At 37.0% G+C, this 19,502-nt stretch overlaps 1 protein-coding gene across 2 annotated transcripts in view; it reads left to right on the top strand.

Annotated features, from left to right (window-relative positions):
- The window catches only part of RALGPS2 (Ral GEF with PH domain and SH3 binding motif 2), an 88,805-nt gene that overhangs the window by 17,102 nt on the left and 52,201 nt on the right, over positions 1-19,502 (top strand). For both annotated transcript variants that reach the window (XM_080349190.1, XM_080349189.1), the window contains exons 4-7: positions 1,080-1,163; positions 7,848-7,937; positions 9,888-9,980; positions 12,660-12,786. In XM_080349190.1, coding sequence (XP_080205316.1) covers positions 1,080-1,163; positions 7,848-7,937; positions 9,888-9,980; positions 12,660-12,786 — 394 coding nt within the window. The remainder of the gene's footprint in view (positions 1-1,079; positions 1,164-7,847; positions 7,938-9,887; positions 9,981-12,659; positions 12,787-19,502) is intronic.

Genomic DNA, 19,502 nt, shown 5'->3' with positions numbered 1-19,502 from the left:
ATCTGTATAAAAACAGCCAATTTGCATTTTCAATTTTGGGAAACAAAAAGATGTTCCCCACGTCAATCATGTGATTTCCATCTATTCCCTATGAATGACCAGTGGTGCGTTGTTTCTTGTTGTCTTTTCCTTGTAGTCATTGGTGCTTTCTAGAGAGCAGTGACTATAAAGCAAAAAGGTTGTCATAGACTTGCTCAGTTGTGCTGCTGCTGTGTATGTTAACATTAACTAAATGCCAGATGTCCCTTTACAGAATGCATTAGCTTGCTTTTACTGGAAAATCTGATTACTTATTTTATATATTTTAATACATTCCCAAAATTATTTACCCATATGTAGTCACATTGAAAATCTTTACTGGGTTATTGTCATTAACTTTTATCTGCTCTGCTTCACTAGGCCAGGCAGTGAAAAAAAAATTGCTTATTGAATATTCACCTCTACTTGTTCTGAAGTTGTATAATGGTTTCACTATTAATCCTTGCTTTTTCTCTCCTGTTTTTGAAACTTGCACTTTGACCCTTATATAAGGACTTTAATGAGCAGCACAGTCTCTCCTTCTGTGTAGTACAGGTTATAATTTAAGTGTTCTTCTAAAATTTTGTTAAGGAAAATGCAACACGTGAAGCTAAAATAATAGGATGTATCTAGATTGAGTTAATGAGGTGTATCTCCTCAGTAGATTTTGAATACCCTCAGGAAGCAATTAAAACCAGAACAACATGCGTCTCTCCCTAGCTCAGATTCCTATTTAAAGCAGGATTTTCTGTGGTAACAAAATGGATCTTGAATTATTTCACTAGTTACTTACAAGAGCTGAATTTTACAAAAGGCCCGAATTCAATGAAACATTAATTGTAAAAATAAAATTATTCAAAACAATTCAGAAATTACATCTGTGGAATCTTGATTTACAGAAGAAATCAGAAAAAGTGTAACTAAATATTTATTACTGTAATGTATTGTTGCTCTGTTAATTTATGTTGTAACTTCTAACATTTGTCCCTCTATATAATCTCATCTCTGGCCATATGTTATGCATTAATTTAAGAAAATGAATGTTCATCCTTTTCTCCCAGGAGCTGGCGAGCTGTGGCTGGAATAAAAAAGAGAAATACAGTTCTGCACCAAATGCTGTCGCTTTCACCAGAAGATTCAATCACGTGAGTTGGTTTTTTTTTCCCAGTGTCATTACATGGACACATTGAAAACATCTGGGGAATTAAGTGTTCTGGCAAATGACTTTTATTAGTGATCATAGCTGATCACTTGAAAACTTAGAAGTATTTGCTATAAGGAATTCCGTATCTTCAGGATACACAGAAAGACCAGAACCGTACTGAAGAAATAACTGTGCGGTTGTTATTGATGTTATTGATGAAATAGGAAAATAATAAGTGTGGGGTTTTTTGTTGTTTCTTTTGTGGTTGTGTTTTGTTTGATTTTTTTTTTTTTCCTCCCCATAAATGCCGGCTTTTCCTTTACATAAAGACAGAATCATCATTGCAGGTTCAAGTCTTGCCGTACAGCATTTCTGGAGTAGTAATTAGGTGTATTTTCTTTCTATCTTAGTTCAGTGTCTTTTGCCCCTCATAGATGTTTTTTGTCCCTAAAAATATGAGGCTTTTGTTGGTGTGGTTACCTTTTAATGGTGTTTCTGGGCAAACTTTAAGAATTCCAAACAATTTTACCGTACAAAATTTGTTGCTTAATGCTCTATTTCACATAATTTTTTAGGAAGCATTTTTGAGATTTATGGCTTTGTTACTTAAAAACTTAGCTGTGTAAAAATCAACTTTTAAAATAAGATCGGAGTTTTAGCTCTCTCCACAATTAAAGCTGTAGAACTCCAGCTATGTAGTTAGCCAGCCAAGTCTCAAAACTGTAATGCTTTTTTTTAATGTAATGCTGTATTTTGTATTTCAGATGAAGTAATTCTATTACCCTCATCTCTCCTCTTGTAAATGTTTAATAATGTCTCAAATTTATGAGACTCAGACTTACCTTCTGTGCCCAGTCTCAGATCTACAGACATCTTTGATAATCGACTAAAACTCAGACTGTGCCTCTAACCTTTTCAGGGTTTTTTTTTTCTATCAATTGCTGTGAACTTTCTCGCTTTCCATTATTGCTCACATTCAGGATATGACCAAATCCTATTATTTCTCATCAACAACTCTTAGAACATTTCTGAACCATGTGATGACTGAAATGCTTGTCTGGACATGGGTTTTAGACACTTGGCCGATTTTCCTCTTGACTGAAGAGAAAAATCTTACATTGCAAACTTGTTGTGACTGTACCATCTGGTGAAGTGTGGGGAGTTTGGGTTGGAGTCTTGGTGTTTTGGTTGCATTTAGTTGAAATTTTCCTGATCTAGCTTTTGAAGTTGCACCTTTATTGGACTCTATATGCAGCCTGAGGCTACTCTTACACTCATACTTTTTACCCTAATCTTGCTGATAGGCCAGTGATTCCAACATTTCTGTCTTGTTTGTTCATGAAAGTTACTTCTTCAAAGAAACATTTAGTTTTACTGACTATTCTGAAATGTTTTTGTAGTAGGGGCTGTGTTAGACAGTGTACAGGGACCTCACTTCTCATTTGTGATTGTATAGTTGACTAAAAAACTGCAGGAACTGGCTAAACATAAAGTTGACTTCAGACATATTAAAGGATTAGTAGGTTATGCTTAGTAGCAAGAAGGAAGGAGGTGAAACCTTATCATGGGAAAGCGCAATCAGCTGTCTGCAAACTGACCTCATTACGGAACCACTGTTTAACAATATCTAACCTGTAGAACGTGTTAAGGACACAGGGAAGGACAGTTTGCCTTGTACAGCTGGCCAGAACCAGAAAGAGATACCTGTGGTTTAAGAGTAGCTGCTGAAAGCTGAAATACTAACTCTGTTGTTAAACAGTGTTACGAAAACTTCTAAATAAACTATTTTTAGATTAACAAACAGGAATTCCATCACACCAGCAAAATCCTATTGGTTTATTATTGTAATCCTGTCTTAAGTCCCCCCTTATTAATCCTAATGACTTTCTGATTTTGTAACTGGTTTAGATTTAAAATTTTTTAAAAGATGGATCTATATTTTACTCTGTGGAGCATTTATCAAATCTGTTTACTAGATTATTAGTTGATGGGTGATATTTTTGAGAATCTACTCCATTGATTACCTCTCAACAAAGGTTTGTGTTTGACATACTTGGAACCTTTGCAATTCACCATTAAATCTCCTGGAACTGGACAAGTAGCTTCTCTTTCTGGTTTTTACATTGTCAACACCATCGCATTTGGATGTTGCTGTGCTTAGGCTGTCTCTTGGACTGGTTTTAAAGCCAAAAGATTTCGAGGTCTTATTTCCTACTTCTTTCTTCTCATTTGTTTATGTTCTTTTTCAAGTGTCATTTGCAAAACATTGGTGTGAGAGTTGTAGTAGCCTGTAGGAGAAACTCTGCCTTGAAGAGTCAAAGAATAGGTAATAAAGAGGTTCCTATTATTCATGTTAGTACCTGAACTTTTGACTTACTGAGATGGTGCTTTGGATAACTTCTGATGTGGTTTGGGACTATGATTCCAAATCCGTCACGTTGGAGGAGACCTAAACTAAGTAATCAAGACAATCATTGCAACTTTTGGCTTTGTGAGATTTGAATACATTTCATCAAACTTTTGTTAACCTTTAAAATTTCACTGGGTTCAAATTATACATCATGCAACTGTCTCTTTCCTTTCTCCCCCAACTTGCCAAAAGAAAACCATGAACAGCTCTCACTTTTTAAGTAAAGAGAATATTAAATCACTAACAGCTGTTTCACAGCAAATTGGTCTGCTGATAGCATTTTGGAAACAGTAATGATTATGTGCAGTTGATTGCAGTCCACTGAGAATGAAGTAGTGTATTTCCAGCATTAGTTATGTGATAATTGTATGTGGTGCCTGTAAAAACAGATTGAGTTCAGGGAAAAGAAATCAATTGAGTCATTCCGTGCCAGGACTCTTGAATACAGTGCTATGCAGTACTGCATGCATCTACACAACTACTATTAACTGTTGTTTTTAAATATGCACATTTTTAATGTAATTCTTTAAAAACCTCTGGTTGCTGCCTTTTTCAGCTTTCTTCTGAGAGTTGTATGTACACGGGCACACTACTATTGTAACCGGTAAACCTGTCAGAGTGCAGAATCATGGAGTTTGCCTACTTACTAAACCCTTGTTTGCTACCTTTTTGAAAATGGCTTTGACATGAAAATATTTCATAGTTTATGTAAAAGTAACTGTTACTCTCCTAGTTATAAGATTATCTGTATTCAAAAAGTCCTTTCTTAAAGTTTTTATTTAAATGGGAGTGGAACTGTGCTGCCTCAGAGCTTAAAACGTTGGAGAAACTTGTCAGCTGGATTCAGTGCATTGGAACAATTTAAAAGGAAAAGATGCCACTTGAAAAAGGCAAATGTTATGTTTTCCTACCTCTGTGAAACCAGTTTTGTTGTTTTTTTTTCTTTAAAACCAGATGCAAATATTGTGAAGGAGAAGTAGTTTGTCTTGAATATTGTAGTGTTGCTGAGGTGCAGTGAACTGTGCTAGTGACATTTTACCAGGTTTGTCAGAGATTGAAAGTGGAGTGGGAAACAAACCAAAATGAGACAGCGTTCTACCTTAGCTGTAATGACACATGATCAGTGCTGTTCGTTTTATATTACATGCTTTTTCTGTACCATGTCACAATGTTATTGGCATATATTTGAATGAATGGTCCAGAAATTGTATTTAAAAGTCTCAGATTTGCCTATTTACTTATTAGCACAGAGAGCACAATTAATTTTGGGACCAGTGGCTATGAACTTAAGAGCACTAGTATAACAAAATTAGTATTTCAGATAAGGCAAACATGGGATAATTTAATAAGCTTGAGTTGTGATTTAAGAAAAGATACATTCAAAAGTTAAGCATGTTTTTCTAGGTTGACCTTAATAGGGAAGACTATAAATGTCCAGGGTTAAGTGCTGTCTTGAACTGGTATTGAAGGCATTGATGCCCAAAGGCTGTGGGTCATCTAAGTGACTGATACTGTTGGGACAGTGTGAGAAATAATATCACTTGAATGGAGTCAGAGAGGACTTGAAGTAATCACGAAACATATATGGGGAAGATGTATGATTTACATGAAGAACAAACCTGGATAAAATAAAACATAACGTGTTGAAACAAAAGGGGTTCTCTTAGTTGTCTGTTTTTCAGACCAGCCAAAAATGAATGCCAATGCCAGTAAAAACACATCGAAGAGGAGTGGAGGTGGTTGGAGTGGAAATGGTTACGTGTGTTTAATTATTTATCTCCCGCTTACCCTATCACTAAAAGGACTGGACGGCTCGAAGCTTCAAAGTTTTGCATTTTATTCCAGTTTGTTTTTCCTGCAAGACCTTGGAAGCCTTGAGACTCGGTCTGGCTGGGACTGAAACAGGTTTCCTTGGGTGAGCAGGGGTACCTGCACAGCACAGTGATTCTGTCACTGATGCTCAGGAACTTTGATACAGTCAAGGCCAACGTAGATGATCACTTGTTTTTCTGTATGAAAATGATTGAGCATTGCTCTGTATTTTGGGCGAGTGTTTCATACTCTGGCCTACTGCAAGTCTCCTATTTCACCGATTCTCTGTTAGCTTGAGAAGAAACAGATTTGGGACTTAAAGACATAGCAGTACATGTATTGTCTCTACCTGATTCTTTATGATATGAAAATCTGTGTTAAAAATTTAAATAGCCTTAATCTTCAAAGGGAAAGCATCTCATTAGAAACTCGTTCGTCAGTCAAAGGAAAAGTTGGTTTTTTCAAGCTGTGTAACTACAGCAGAACGTTAAACTGTGGTTTAACTTTTTTGACAATATTTTGAAGTACTGTCAAATACTTTAGTATTTATGTATTCGGTACTGATGTATTGTATAGTAATGCTTTTACTCAGAACAGGTTTTTATGTTTGTCAGGGTAACACAGTTTCTCTGGAGATGGTTTGCTTTAAAAAAAAAAGAAGAGAGGAAAAAGAAAACTGAGCTCCGTGGCTAATTTTTTCCTGGCTAATACAGCCTTAAACAAACAGACCAAAGGAAAGCAGTTATTATACAAGATGTTTGTGGGTTTTGTCATGGTTTTTCTCTAATTCTTCAATTTTCCGGTTCCAAAGAGCTTTTGTGTTTTGAACATCCCTGTTCTCATCAGATCCCTGTAGCTTCACTGGAAATGTAGCAGATTTGGGGGTGCAGATGGTCTCGTGCTGTTCTGTATAAAGGGCTTTCATACTGTACTAAGTGAAACAGGATAAACAGGCTATTTGATCTTTTTAATTGAAATTCTGGGCAGGAGCCTGAATTTACATACACGATGTTAGTTTACAAGAAGTATTGTAGCATCACTCTCAAAAAAATCAAACCAGCATGACACATGGAAAGATGTTTCCGTATGAGTGTTCTTACACTATTTGCAGTAGCTTTATAAAGAGCAGACATGCTGTATCTTGCTAATTGTTCATTTTTGTCTTAACTTGTAGTGAATACATGAATAAAAGATACAGTTTTGCTGTCATTTCCTAATTCTTTGCTATTGTTTTATTACAGTTATGAAAGTGTGTATTATCTATCATTTTTCTTTGTACTGAAGTGTGTGAGGGCAGGAGGTGTGTGGGGAGCAGAGATTAGAATTTAGACTCGTTAACAAAACATTTCAAAGTATTGCTTTTATGAGGCATTCGTGTAACTATGAAATGCAGCAACCATTCTTCATGCCATATGGAAAAGAACATTGGGCTTTATATGACAGTGAAGTTAGCCCTTCAAAACGTACTGAATTAGTATGGTAGCATGCTGCATACTGGCAGGTAATGGGAGTAGCCAGCAATAAGCGTACAAACTATAGACTCCAGGTTAGAGCAGAGGCTTCCTACCTTATGTTCCAGTTTTGTTCAGATGATAATGGTCTGATGATTATTTTTTTAAAGGTGTTGAGAATTTGGCAATGTCAGTGAACTGTAGTTGAAGCGGATCAACTCCTCAGAGAATTGGATAATGCAGCTTTGAAGCTATGCAAAACTAAAGCCAAAAGATAAACCTCAATTTTAGTTTTTGTATTCCTTCATTTTGTAGACTATTAATAAAACTTCTTCATTATTTTACTTTCTTGGGAGAACATTGTTTGAGAGTTTTGCCATTTGCTTTGTGTCTGTGAGTTCTCATCCTCAAACCTAACCGGAAGATGAGTCTGTTTGCATAGATTGTGCATAACTGATTCTGCTGGGATTTTGGAGATGTTCTGGCAGCAGAAGAGTCTTCCCTGTTAGGAAAGCAGATCTCAGTGTCTTTGTGTGCAACTGATGTGACAGATTTTACAAAGGCAAGTTCTAGCCACCCACACACTTATTCAGAAAAGCAGGCACCAGAACATGTGTTCCCCATCAAAATAATGGAGTGCGTGGCTACTGGTTATGAGACAGGAAAGGTGAAGAGAGAAACAAGATAAAAGATGCAATGCTATATATATATAATGTTGGATTTACTAATTTGATGTGGGCAACTGCTTTACCATGTAATGGTAGAAGGTGTCTTGGGTAACAACAAGCAGAATAACAGAGCAAAACACTTTCTTCAAAGTTTTATGTTATTAGTATCTAGGTTATAGTGATTGAGATTTCATAGTGTAAGCATTTACATCTTCTAGTATGTGTTCAACTTTATAGATGGAAGTTGAGTGCTGTGAGACTTTTAATGTATTATTCATGAAATAAAAGTTTTAAAAGTGTAATGTCATCACTGTGTAATTCAAAAAGGCAATATTTCTTTTTAGGTAAGCTTCTGGGTGGTTAGAGAGATTCTACATGCACAGACTTTAAAAATAAGAGCTGAGGTTTTGAGCCACTATATTAAAACTGCGAAGGTAAGACTTGGGATTGGGGGAGGAGTTGTGGGATTCACCATGATGAAAGTTCTTTACTTAAGTTGGTCAGTTCAGAAATACACGTTGGGTAAATATTTAACTGATACCTGATTTAGCTGTGGTTGTATCTGTTGACATGAACAGCTGTTTGGCTTCTGCATGTAACAAAGTTGTCAGAAATAGTGACAGACCCAAGTCCTGAAATGGAAGCCTTTGTTTACAAAAAAATAGCTTCCCTAAGGAAATGCAGAGGTGCCCTTTTCAAATATTGTTTATTAGATAATATTTACTGGATGTGTTTTCTAATATTGGTTAAACCCAAACACTTGTCTGTAGAACCAGTTCAAACAGCATCAGTCAGAACAGAAAGAGTTTGTTTTCTTTTATTATGGGAAGGAAAGGGTCTGTTCTCTATTATTCCAGTTGTGGCATGAATAATATCAACTTAGTAAACATTGTTTCAAAAACATACCTGAACTCAGAGTACATTTTAGAGCTCTCATCTTCTCATACCTTCCTGAAAGCCCTTAGGACTGACATTCATAAGAAAAGGGTCAACGAATCTTGACTTGCACATAGATGAACCAGAGTCCTGGCCCTTTAAACAGAATGAAACTTCTTCACTGTAGTGTGAAGAGAGGAATGTTTTTGAAGTTTACCTGTCAGACAGTAGCTGACTGTTAATACAGCTAATTCTGTGACTGCCTTGAGTTACCTGCAAAAAGAAGATGTAACTTTTGTTAATTACCTTGGAATTCATTTGCAAATGAATTCTTTGTCTTGATATGCATATTTTAAATTAAGTAATATTTTACTTCCATGGGATGTGACTATAAATTTCAGGCAAAGATAACTTTGTGAGATCCCACAGACTTCGCTCAGGAATCATGCTGTACTCATATACTGCTGATTTGCTTACGGTATCTGTTACCTTGGCTTTGCTTGTGGCTGCCGACATGAAGTTACTGCAGTTAATACCACTCGAAGGATTTTCCGTTTACACCAAAGGTGTTTTCAAAGCAGTCTTTTTGTCAGGGCTCAATCTGCAGTTTGTGTACGTTCCACCAGAAATCCCTGAATGTAGTCCAGGTCTCTGGGTGCTCGTTGCTGTTGGAATAATTGATACTGCAGAAGAGCTTAAGGAATAGCTTTTTCTTCCAGACTATTTTTAAGCTTTCATGACAGTAGTACCAGTAGTTAATTGGCCAAGGTAGATTAATGGTTTTGGGCACAGAGGGAAAGAAAAAAGAGGGGATGGAAATTCCAAATAAGTAAGAAAATGCACTTATACAGAGTGTTTTGTAGAGAGTTTTAAAGAAAATGCTTTTCCCTGTCTTCTCAATTTTGATGTCGTTGTTCCTTTCCACTAGTTAATTTTAGTTGTCATACCCCTAAAATTGTCTTTCAGTGAGAGACGTACTCCAGGTATGTGACTTTTTGAAATTTACCTGCTTGATTTCATCCTGCAACAACATTTTTTGGCTGCTTTGATGCAGCTTTTGGAGCTACGTAAACCTGCAGTGCCAAAGGCATTATACAATATTAGATACTGCCACAATTACATCATTCACAACTGGGTTATCCTTAACTTGTTAAGGCTGAAAATTCTGTTGAATACTACGAAAGGAATTTGTTGGGTTTGAATGTCAGGAAATTTCTGGCACTTCTGATATATGTCCTATGATGTATGCATATATAGATTTATTTTTTTGGAAGGGCTCTCTCTGGACTGTGAAACAGCTAGGATAAGTCTAATCCAAAACTATACAGATGCAGTAATGAAGAATTAGGACGTGCTATAAATATGGTGGAGGTGCACAGTAGTTCAGTGACTAACTCTTCATTTTAGACCATGCAAGATTTCTTTATTTTTAATTTATTTATTCCATATTCCTTATTGACAGCACTTGGAATGTTGTTTGTTGTTATCGTACATATTTTTGTCCGCAGAAACTGTATGAGCTGAACAATCTGCATGCTCTTATGGCAGTTGTGTCAGGCCTACAGAGCGCTCCGATCTTCAGGCTGACTAAAACGTGGGCGGTAAGTGAGCAGCGGGACAGCGAGGGGCTTTTAATTTGGTCTTAGGAGACTACAACATTCTGTAGCTTGTTTTCAAGGGTGCAATAATTATTAATATTACAGATACTTTTAATCTCCTTGTACCATGTACATAATGTTTCTCGTGCCTCTTTCAGTCTATGGTTTCCTGTTGAGTTTTTATTCCATTTAGTATAGAAATATTTTCCTTTGAAAAATAGTTCCCTGCAGATTCTGCTAAACACAGAGGCTTCTAATTCAGCTAGAAGCTATTTTGTTGCTGGAAAATTATGAATGCCAAAGTGGATCATACTTTAATCGTTTAGGGGTTTATACTGTTGGAATTTTTTTTGCTATGGAGAGCAGATGTCCAGAAACTCTTGATTCAGTTTCCATAAAGAGATTTGTAGTTTCTCTGACCGGTAACTAGCCCTAGCTATTTTCCTCAGTTTTCAGCATTAATTGCATAGATATAACAACTACATTACACAGTATATTTGTAGGTCTGCTTCTGTACAGATATAAAAGAATGACTTTCTTTAGAAACATTTTTGACATCTGTTTTCTGACTGAAATTAATGTTATTTTTTGTGTAGTTGTATCTGTGATCAGAAGAACATTAGGAATTACTTTTGCTCATTGATACCTCAGAGCTGCGAACATGCTGCACTTGAGTCAGCCACACATTGTGCCCAGCTGTATAAACAGATGAACTGTGACATGTTCAAGTGTGATAGAAATAATCAGGTGACTGAAATATTCCACTGCAAGAGGTCATTAAAAGGAGCTAAAAACTTTGACTGAAGACATAGCAACACATCCTTGCGTGTTACAAAAAGTGTTTCTTTGATAACAGAATGATAACATTGTTCATTTGCCAAATGTTACCAAAATTCAATATAATTCGCTCCCACTGAGATACTAATCTAAAATTCTGGACACATTTTACAAATGTACAATTAAGTAAGACATTGTTTCAAAATACCAAAAAGTCTCTCTAAGGAAATCTTGATGAAGTTAACACTTCAAAGTGATCTCATGGGGACCTTCTTTTTTTCTGGTTTTGTCATGTCGATGAATTGATGCCTCAACAGTTTTACATAACTGTGATGCCAAGTTGCGTTGGCTTCATTTGTGCATGACTTGAAAGAAATGTCAACTATAACCATATATTCACATAACCATATGAGTTACTACCATAATTATGCCATTCTGAGCTGGGTGTCCCCTGTTTCTTTTCCTGCTTGGTCACCCTGATATCCTAGTGTGCACTTATGAGGGTTATTTGTGGGCCGTTGGCATATGTGCCAGTTTTTAAAGTTCTTCCACATTTCTGCAGGTGTTTCTCATACAATCCCAAGTGAGTCTGACAGAAGCGTTTGGCTTTCTGTATATCAAAAACAAGAAAAAATGTGAAAAGGCACATTGTTTGAGTCACCAAGTTATCTGAGTAACCTTGAAAACCTTCAGGAAGGAAGGGTTTCTTCTCTATTTGTGAGATAGTGTGTAACATCAAGGGAACTTAGGCAAATAACTGCAAGTAACTCCCTAAGAAAAAGAAATTCACCTTATATGGTTGGAATCTAGAGTTGAAAAGAGCCGTTAAATGTTTGCTTGGTAATCTAATGTTACTATAAAAAGATGAAATTCATGTCTTCTGACGATACGTCTGAATATGTCTAAAATTTTTCTCATTCATTGTGCACACTTTGAACTCTGGAAAAGAAGAAATTCTTCTCATGTGTGATTTGTTCTGTTTGAAACTTGAGAGGAATTTGAACCTTTCCAAGGAGGTACTTAGAATATTCTGCTTCTCTCCATTCACTGTAAAGGGTGGATAGATGACCAGCTAGGACTCAGGCAATGTAAGCAAATAATCATTACACATCTAAAGTTAGGAGAGGTGAATCTTGCCCAGCTCTGCCAGCACCCTGAAACCTTGTCTCTCCTTTCCTGCGTGGCACAAAGGTGATTGTCAGTGCTAGTATTTGATAGCTGGAAAGTGAAGAGCCGTTTGGAAAGCTCCGGATCCTCCCCTCCTACTGTGAACCATCATTGCTATTAGATCTGTTAAAGAAAGGGGATGTCGATATATGTATATCTACAGTAATTGTTTTAAAAATTGTACTTTAGTTAAAGATATTTATCAGATCTTAATGGTATTGTTTTACTCTTTGGAAAATAATTTGTTGAGATTGCTCTCAGTTAAAAAATAAGAACATATTTTGGAATTTGGGTTTTTGCGAAGCTGTAGTAGTATAAAATTCCTCAGTCTATCTAACAAATAAATGTCAACTTATGGATAATTAGAGTGAATACACTACTAGTTTGAGAAACTGTAGAAGTGGACAGCATGTGAGAAAGTACTGTATTTTAGCTAGATTAGTCTTTTGAAAACTTGTATTATTTCAGAAGGATCCTCCAGGACACTAAAGCTTCTACCTGACTAATTTTTTAAAAGGATAGTTTAAACTTAACAACCAAAATAGCTACTTTTCTTTGTCAACTCTCCAAGCGCTCACCCTTAAAGAGTAAATGCTGTAATTTTGAAGCAGTTTTATTTGGAAAACAACAACAAACAATGGAAGGGCATGGGGCAGAAATCCATACTTTTAAGGGTAAAAGAGAAATTAAAATGATAAACCTTAATGCTTATCTGTGTTTGGCCTTTTTTTTTCCTAGTTACTGAGTCGGAAGGATAAAGCCACCTTTGAAAAGCTGGAGTATGTTATGAGTAAAGAAGATAATTACAAAAGGCTTAGAGACTATATCAGCAGCTTGAAGATGACTCCTTGTATTCCCTATTTAGGTAAGCTGAAGTATTTTTAGTGGGAAACACTTATGACAAACATACTTCTCCAGTAATTATACCAACTAAACACCATCTTTTAAGCATTCGTGAAGCTATTTCAATAAAGAATCAGTAAAGAATCTATAACTACTGGTTGATTCTGGAGACTTTGTGTATGGCAAGAAATAACTTCACTAGCTTCAAAAAGAAAATACCTGGTAAACCTGACAAACACTTCAGGTTTTACATACAGTATCAGTTTTCTAGGGAATTATTTTCCCGTATGTTGTATAGATACACTGACTTCTGGAGAAGCACTTAAACTGTTGTGCCTGCAAGCACTCTTAGAGCTAAATACTTGACTGTTATAGTAATGATGGCTTTTAATTTATGTAAAACTATAAATCACCAGCCTCTGAGATAAATAAATGTGGATTTTAGGATTTGGAACATGCTAAAATCTGGAGATACTGCTGTGTTTAATTATACTAAGGTGACAAGAGAAACTGGGTTGTTTGACTGACTAGCCTTATGGAGTAATAATGAGTAAGTGATATTCGTGTGTATCTGAAAACTAGATAAATGTGTTGATTGTTTTGTTGCCAAGCTAATCTAGTGCTACTTAATTAATGTCTCAGCTTAGTTTGTTTAAAGTGATCAGTGTGCCCTTTATTTTTAATATAGCTTTTCTTTGATATTATAAGATATCAATAGTCACATAAAATTAAGGGAAAGTTTACCCATCTTGTTCCTTTTCCAGAAAAAATAGTTGGTGTTTTTGTAGATATGAGTTGCTCTCACACCTAAATTCAAGATGACCTCCTGTGGTCACTAAGGCTTATTAAACTGTAATTTCTTCCTTCCTGAAGTTTGATGCTTCCTTTACTCAGCTGGGCTATTAGTTTTTTCAAGATGAATAACTTGACAGTTGTATTTATGCTGTGATCTGCGTGTCCGTCACAGTATTATTTCAGTTGCTTCATGGCTTGATTGGAGTGAAAATACCTAGAGTGATGCCTCTTAAATACCTATGTTTGTGTTTTTAAAAAGGGTCGCATTTTACGTGCTTTATACTTAAATAGAAAAAAATATTTTGCTGTGGCGAACCAATAATAATTTTAATAAGTAGTTCTGGATATTTTGTCATTCTGTTTTCATTTTGTACTGCCCTGTTACATCCCTCCCAGAAACATCTATCAGTTCCAGCCTCATATTAACAGCTGTTCATTTCCTGGATTTTCAAGTATTCAGATGTTGGTAATTGTTTGTGCCTAGAATGGAAGAATCGGCACGAAAGTACTTTGAAGTGCGGGTGTGGAAATTGCCAGTGTGACATAATATCACACGCTACCGTGTTTGTTGACATAGCTATGAAAAGTAGGTCTGAAATAAAGGGGGCAAAAAGAAGCCAAACATAATGTAATGTTATTAAATCTGTCATTTTGTAGCTTTCCCACCACGTGTCCGTGTATAGTGTATACACACTGTATACACTATATGCATCCTTACAGCTAAACACTATATACACACTGTATACACTGTATGCATCCTTAGAGCTGAACTGAGGGAGTGTGGTCTGGAGGATCGGGTAATGAGGTGGACTGCGAACTAGCTGAAGGGAAGAAGCCAGAGGGTTGTGGTCAATGGGGCAGAGTCCGTTTGGAGGCCTGGATCTAGTACAGTGCCTCAGGGGGCAGTGCTGGGGCCGGTATTATTCAATATATTCATCAATGATTTGGATGAGGGAATAGAGTATACTATCAGCAAGTTTGGTGATGACACCAAACTGGGAGGAGTGGCTGACACTGGAAGCTGTGCTGCCATCCAGAGACCTGGACAGGCTGGAGAGTTGGGCAGGGAAAAATGTAATGAAATAGGCAAGTGTAGAGTCTTGAATCTGGGCAGGAACAACCCCAGGTTCCAGTATAAGTTGGGGAATGACCTATTAGAGAACAGCGCAGGGGAAAGGGACCTCAGGGTCCTGGTGGACAGCAGGATGACCATGAGCCAGCACTGGGCCCTTGTGGCCAGGAAGCCAATGGTACCTGGGGTGTATTAGAATAGAGGTGGTTAGTAGGTCGAGAAAAGTTCTCCTTCCCACCTACTCTGCCCTGATGAGACCTCATCTGGAGTATTGTGTCCAGTTGTGGCCCCTCAGTTCCAGCAGGACAGGGAACTGCTGGAGAGAGTCCAGCGCAGGGCAACAAAGATGATGAAGGGAGTGGAGCATCTCCTGTATGAGGAAAGGCTGAGGGAGCTGGGGCTCTGGAGCTTGGAGAAGAGGAGATTGAGGGGTGACCTCATTAATGTTTACAGATATATAAAGGGTGAGTGTCAGGAGAGCCAGGCTCTTCTCAGTGACAACCAATGGTAGGACAAGGGATAATGGGTTCAAACTGGAACACAAAAGGTTCCACTTAAATTTGAGAAGAAACTTGTTCTCAGTGAGAGTGACAGACACTGGCCCAGGCTGCCTAGGGAGGTTGTGGAGTCTCCTTCTCTGCAGACATTCCAACCCGCCTGGACACCTTCCTGTGTAACCTCATCTGGGTGTTCCTGCTCTGGCAGGGGGATTGGACTGGATGAGCTTTTGAGGTCCCTTCCAATCCCTGACATTCTGTGATTCTGTGATATGGTTCTGAAATGCACTTTCTAACTTTCCAGATGCTTTTTAGCCATATGCTATGATTTATGAAACATGAAACCAGACTCACATTGTTTTCTTGCTCATCATAGAAGTCCCACGCCAACCTGCTGTCAGATATATCTTTTTAAATCTCATGATGCTCTGGCATTTGCTGTTGTGGTCTTCTAATACTTACTGCTGTACAGAGAAATTTTTATGCTTTGGTATATTTACCTGACTCTTTAAAAATACTGCCTTATTATGTGCAAGTGTGTTATTAAAAAAAAAAATGAAATGCTGGAAAACTATGGTTTAAATTTTCTTTAGTTACAGATGTTTTTCTCAATACATTAGTAACCCCTTGTCTCATTTTGCATTAGAATAAGCTTTGGGTTTGACTTGATAGTTTAAAATGAAATGTGTACTTCTTTTCTGCTTAGAAAGAAAGAGTCTTTGCCGTGACCCTCTGTAGTTAAAGAATGTGTTTGGTATAGTTAAAGAATGTGTTTAGTATAGTTAAAGAATGTGTTGTGGCCTGGTTTCGTAGAATATCAGTTCTTACTAATGACAAGAAGAATGTCCTGAAGCCTTTTTTAATTCTCCAAAGGAGTAGCAAATGCCCGCTGGTGCACTTCCTCTGAAATTTAATTTTGTAAGGTTTAATTATATGGCGAAAAGAACAAAATTGCACTGAAACTACAGTCATGATAAAGCTGCCTCTATCTTGGAAGGTTGGCTGTTGTGCCCGTTATTTCTCATTTGATCAAAGCTTTAATCCCCAGTAAGACATGAGTAGATTTGCAGGAGTATTATTCCTAGAATTTCCTTCCCGAGAGATTTTCACTAATCTAAGAGTCATATGGAACAGAAGTAACTGAAGTTGCTTGTTTTACTTACTGTTTTAAGCTTACCAGCTATAGGTTGTAACTCCTGAAAGGATCTTTTTCTTCTTTTACTTCTGGTGCAAAGTTGTAGATGGGAGTAGTGCTGCTCCTGGCTTAAAATGTGTACACAAGTCTACCTAAAAGTCTGCTGTTTGAAATAGTGATCATGTCATGTCCCAGGAAGGGGGCTTAATCATAAGGTCCATTTTGTCTCCTGGAAAAGAGAGGTGTGAAGTGGGGCTCCCTTCACTGTTGGCACAGAGACCCCTCAGTTGCTCCCCTAAAATGCTCTTTAGAAGAGTGCAGAGAATCCAGCCTGTTGCACAGTTATATTTGCTGCTGCAAATCCCCTCTGGAGAAATATTGGCACTGGTTGTGAAAGACCCTGTTTGGGAGGTCACAGGGAAAATGAGCATATAAAGGAATTGCAGCTACAATTTCAAGGGTGAATGTTTTACCCTTCAGAGATTATTAGGTTTACTCTTATGCAACCAAATATCAAATGTGCCTGTGGAGTTTTTTTTCATTACCGTCTTAATATTATAAGATAAAGCTTAAATGCTTTTTTTTGTGTAGTCTTTGCAATGCAAATGGAAGCACAAAAGTACAGATTTTCTTATTACCGCAGCTCACTCCCTGTGGATGGGATAGAGATGCCCTTCCACATTTAACTGGGCGGGGGGGAAGAAAAACATTTTTTGCTTTCTTTCAGCAAAAAGTGTGATATGATTCCAGAGCTGTAGAAATGCAAGTGAGAACAGCACGCCATCAGTGTGGACTCACTCACTTAAATGTGATGGCTAAGAGCTGTGCTACATCGATAAAAATGCCCAGCGTTTGGTCCCCATTACGCAGTGTGGGGTTTGTCATCGCTGCCAGCTAAGGCAGCCAAAACAAATAGCTGTATATGTCATGCCATATTTTGCCTTAGAATAAAAACCCATTCTCAAAGGGAGTCCTACAGAGTTCTGATTAAGTAGAGAGTGCATAATGAAACAATTGAGCCATGTCTTGAAGTAAGATTTTTATTTAACTAAGCAGTACTACCTTGTGAAATATTTTCGTATAGCTGTCTTTCAGGAATTATATCCAGAAATGGGAAAGCTGAAAACAGGTTATTGAAGTATTCTTCTGATGAATATTCAGCTACTTCAGTGATACTGCTTGCAGTAGACTTTGGAAATACATGTGCAAACTGTGTCTCAGGTTTAGTACAGGTTAAACTTTTGCAAGGTCTGCTTGGTTAAATTTGGACTGACAAAGCTCTAACCTTTGCAGACAGACGGTTCTGAACATCCAGTGCAATGAGCTACAGGGATGCTACAGCCTCTTTTGAAAAGCTTTTCATAAAAAAAGCGTATGAGAAAACATTGAACTTTAAAGTCACTTACACTGCTTAGAAAATTCAACTCGAAAGCCAGGAAGTGATAGAGTTGCAAGCATTTGATAGCGGTAAATTACTGTACAGAGCATGAACCAACCTGAAAAAGAAGCTGCGCTTTCCCTCCTTGTAATCTTAAGTAGGCAGCTTAAAACTAAGTCTTTCAGAGCACAGCATTTGTACAGCCTGAGCTTTCTGGGTATATTCTGTAATAATGTTTAGTTAATGCCATCCTGCAGCTTTAAACTGGAAGAGACTCACTTTTTAGAAGTCTAATGTATAAGATTTAATCCAAAGGCTGAGTGGAAGGTAATTTTACTTAGAGGTTTCTTAAAGTATACCTTTCACTGACTACACTGGATAAACACCGTTTTTGTAGCAGGCAAGAAGTTCTTGTGGTAAAATAAGATCTCAGGATTCCGAGGAGAGGAAACGTGTTGAATGAACTTAAGCTATCAGAAGTGTTCATTAAAGGAATGTTTTGGAGGGCATTTTCAGCTTTTACATTTACTTCAACTGTTCTTCTATCCAGCTACCATAGAAAAAGAAATCTACTCTAGATAGTCTGAATTTTTAGCATTTGCAATTAAAAAGCATCTTATAGAACACTCAATCAATGAGGTCTGTATGATATTTGTAAAAAATAAATATTATACAAAGCACAATTTCAGAATTGTCATCTTAAACCTTTGTGTCAGTTAAAATTCTTGGAATTTGGGAATGGAATATGCTGGGAGTGATTTCCCCATCCACCCACCATGCCAGCCTCAGTTAAATACTATTGAGACTTGTTGGCTTTAATCTCTGACCAAAGATGTAACCACAACCCTTGCAGCCATATGTTAGCAATGAAGCTTTATCTACTCCAGAGAGTGTGTTTTGAAAGCAGAATGCTGTTTTCTCTCCTCTGAACTACAAATGAGGTTTTGCATAGCAGTTGGTATTGACTAATTTAATATACCAATAAGATTATTCTTTTAGCTCCTAGAAATTCTTATGTTAAATAGGGGCAAGGTTCCTTCAAATCCTGAAGGGATATACAAGGTGCCAAAGAAATACATTGGTTACAGTTCAGAACAGCATATTTAACTTTTATCTAATGTCAAATTAAATTAGGTAGCTTGTGTGGCTAAATACAGTTTTAAAATAATTTTATATGGGAGGAAAAAGCTTTAGTTATGGAGACTCTGGTACCTAAAGTGGATATTTGGTTGTTTCTGATTTTGAGAGGATCTTGTTTTGACGCAGTATATCTTACGGCATTTGTTAAAGGTTGGAAAAGTATTTTCTAATTAACTTCTTAAATAAGGTATTAATTCCGGTGGAAGTCAGATATCCAGAAAGATAACAAATTTAATATAGAGAATATCAGAGTTGTATACATGTGGGGAAGGGAAACGTGTATGTCAAAAGAGCAGTCCAGGTTTGGGGTTGCAGGAAGAACAGACTTGGCTGATTTCTGATCTTGGGTTTCCTATGTCAGCAGAAAGCTGCATTGGAGGAAACTTATAATATTCAGAGAGTTGGTACTTCTCTAAGTTAGCAGGTGTGAACACTTCTTTAGATCTTGTCACTCCTCATCGGAGCAGGGAACGGTGGCCAAGTGGTAAGTCATGATTTTAAGATTGGAACTTTTCATTTTGTCACTTAAGTTTGAAGTATCAAGAAATACATTTGTTTAAATAGGCTGTTTGAATATGGAGGTAGAAAGTAAAAAAAAAAAAAGTACTGAGCAATTTCTTCTTCTTTCTTTCATGCAATTATTTTTCTTATTTTAAGGACGTTTTGACCAAGTGTTTAACAGAAGGTGGGATATGCAGGTCTTAAGGAATTCTCTACACCA

Source organism: Nesoenas mayeri (genome assembly GCF_963082525.1).
Source record: "Nesoenas mayeri genome assembly, chromosome: 8".
Taxonomy (NCBI): Eukaryota; Metazoa; Chordata; class Aves; order Columbiformes; family Columbidae; genus Nesoenas; species Nesoenas mayeri.
This window is presented reverse-complemented; position numbering and strand designations above follow the sequence as displayed.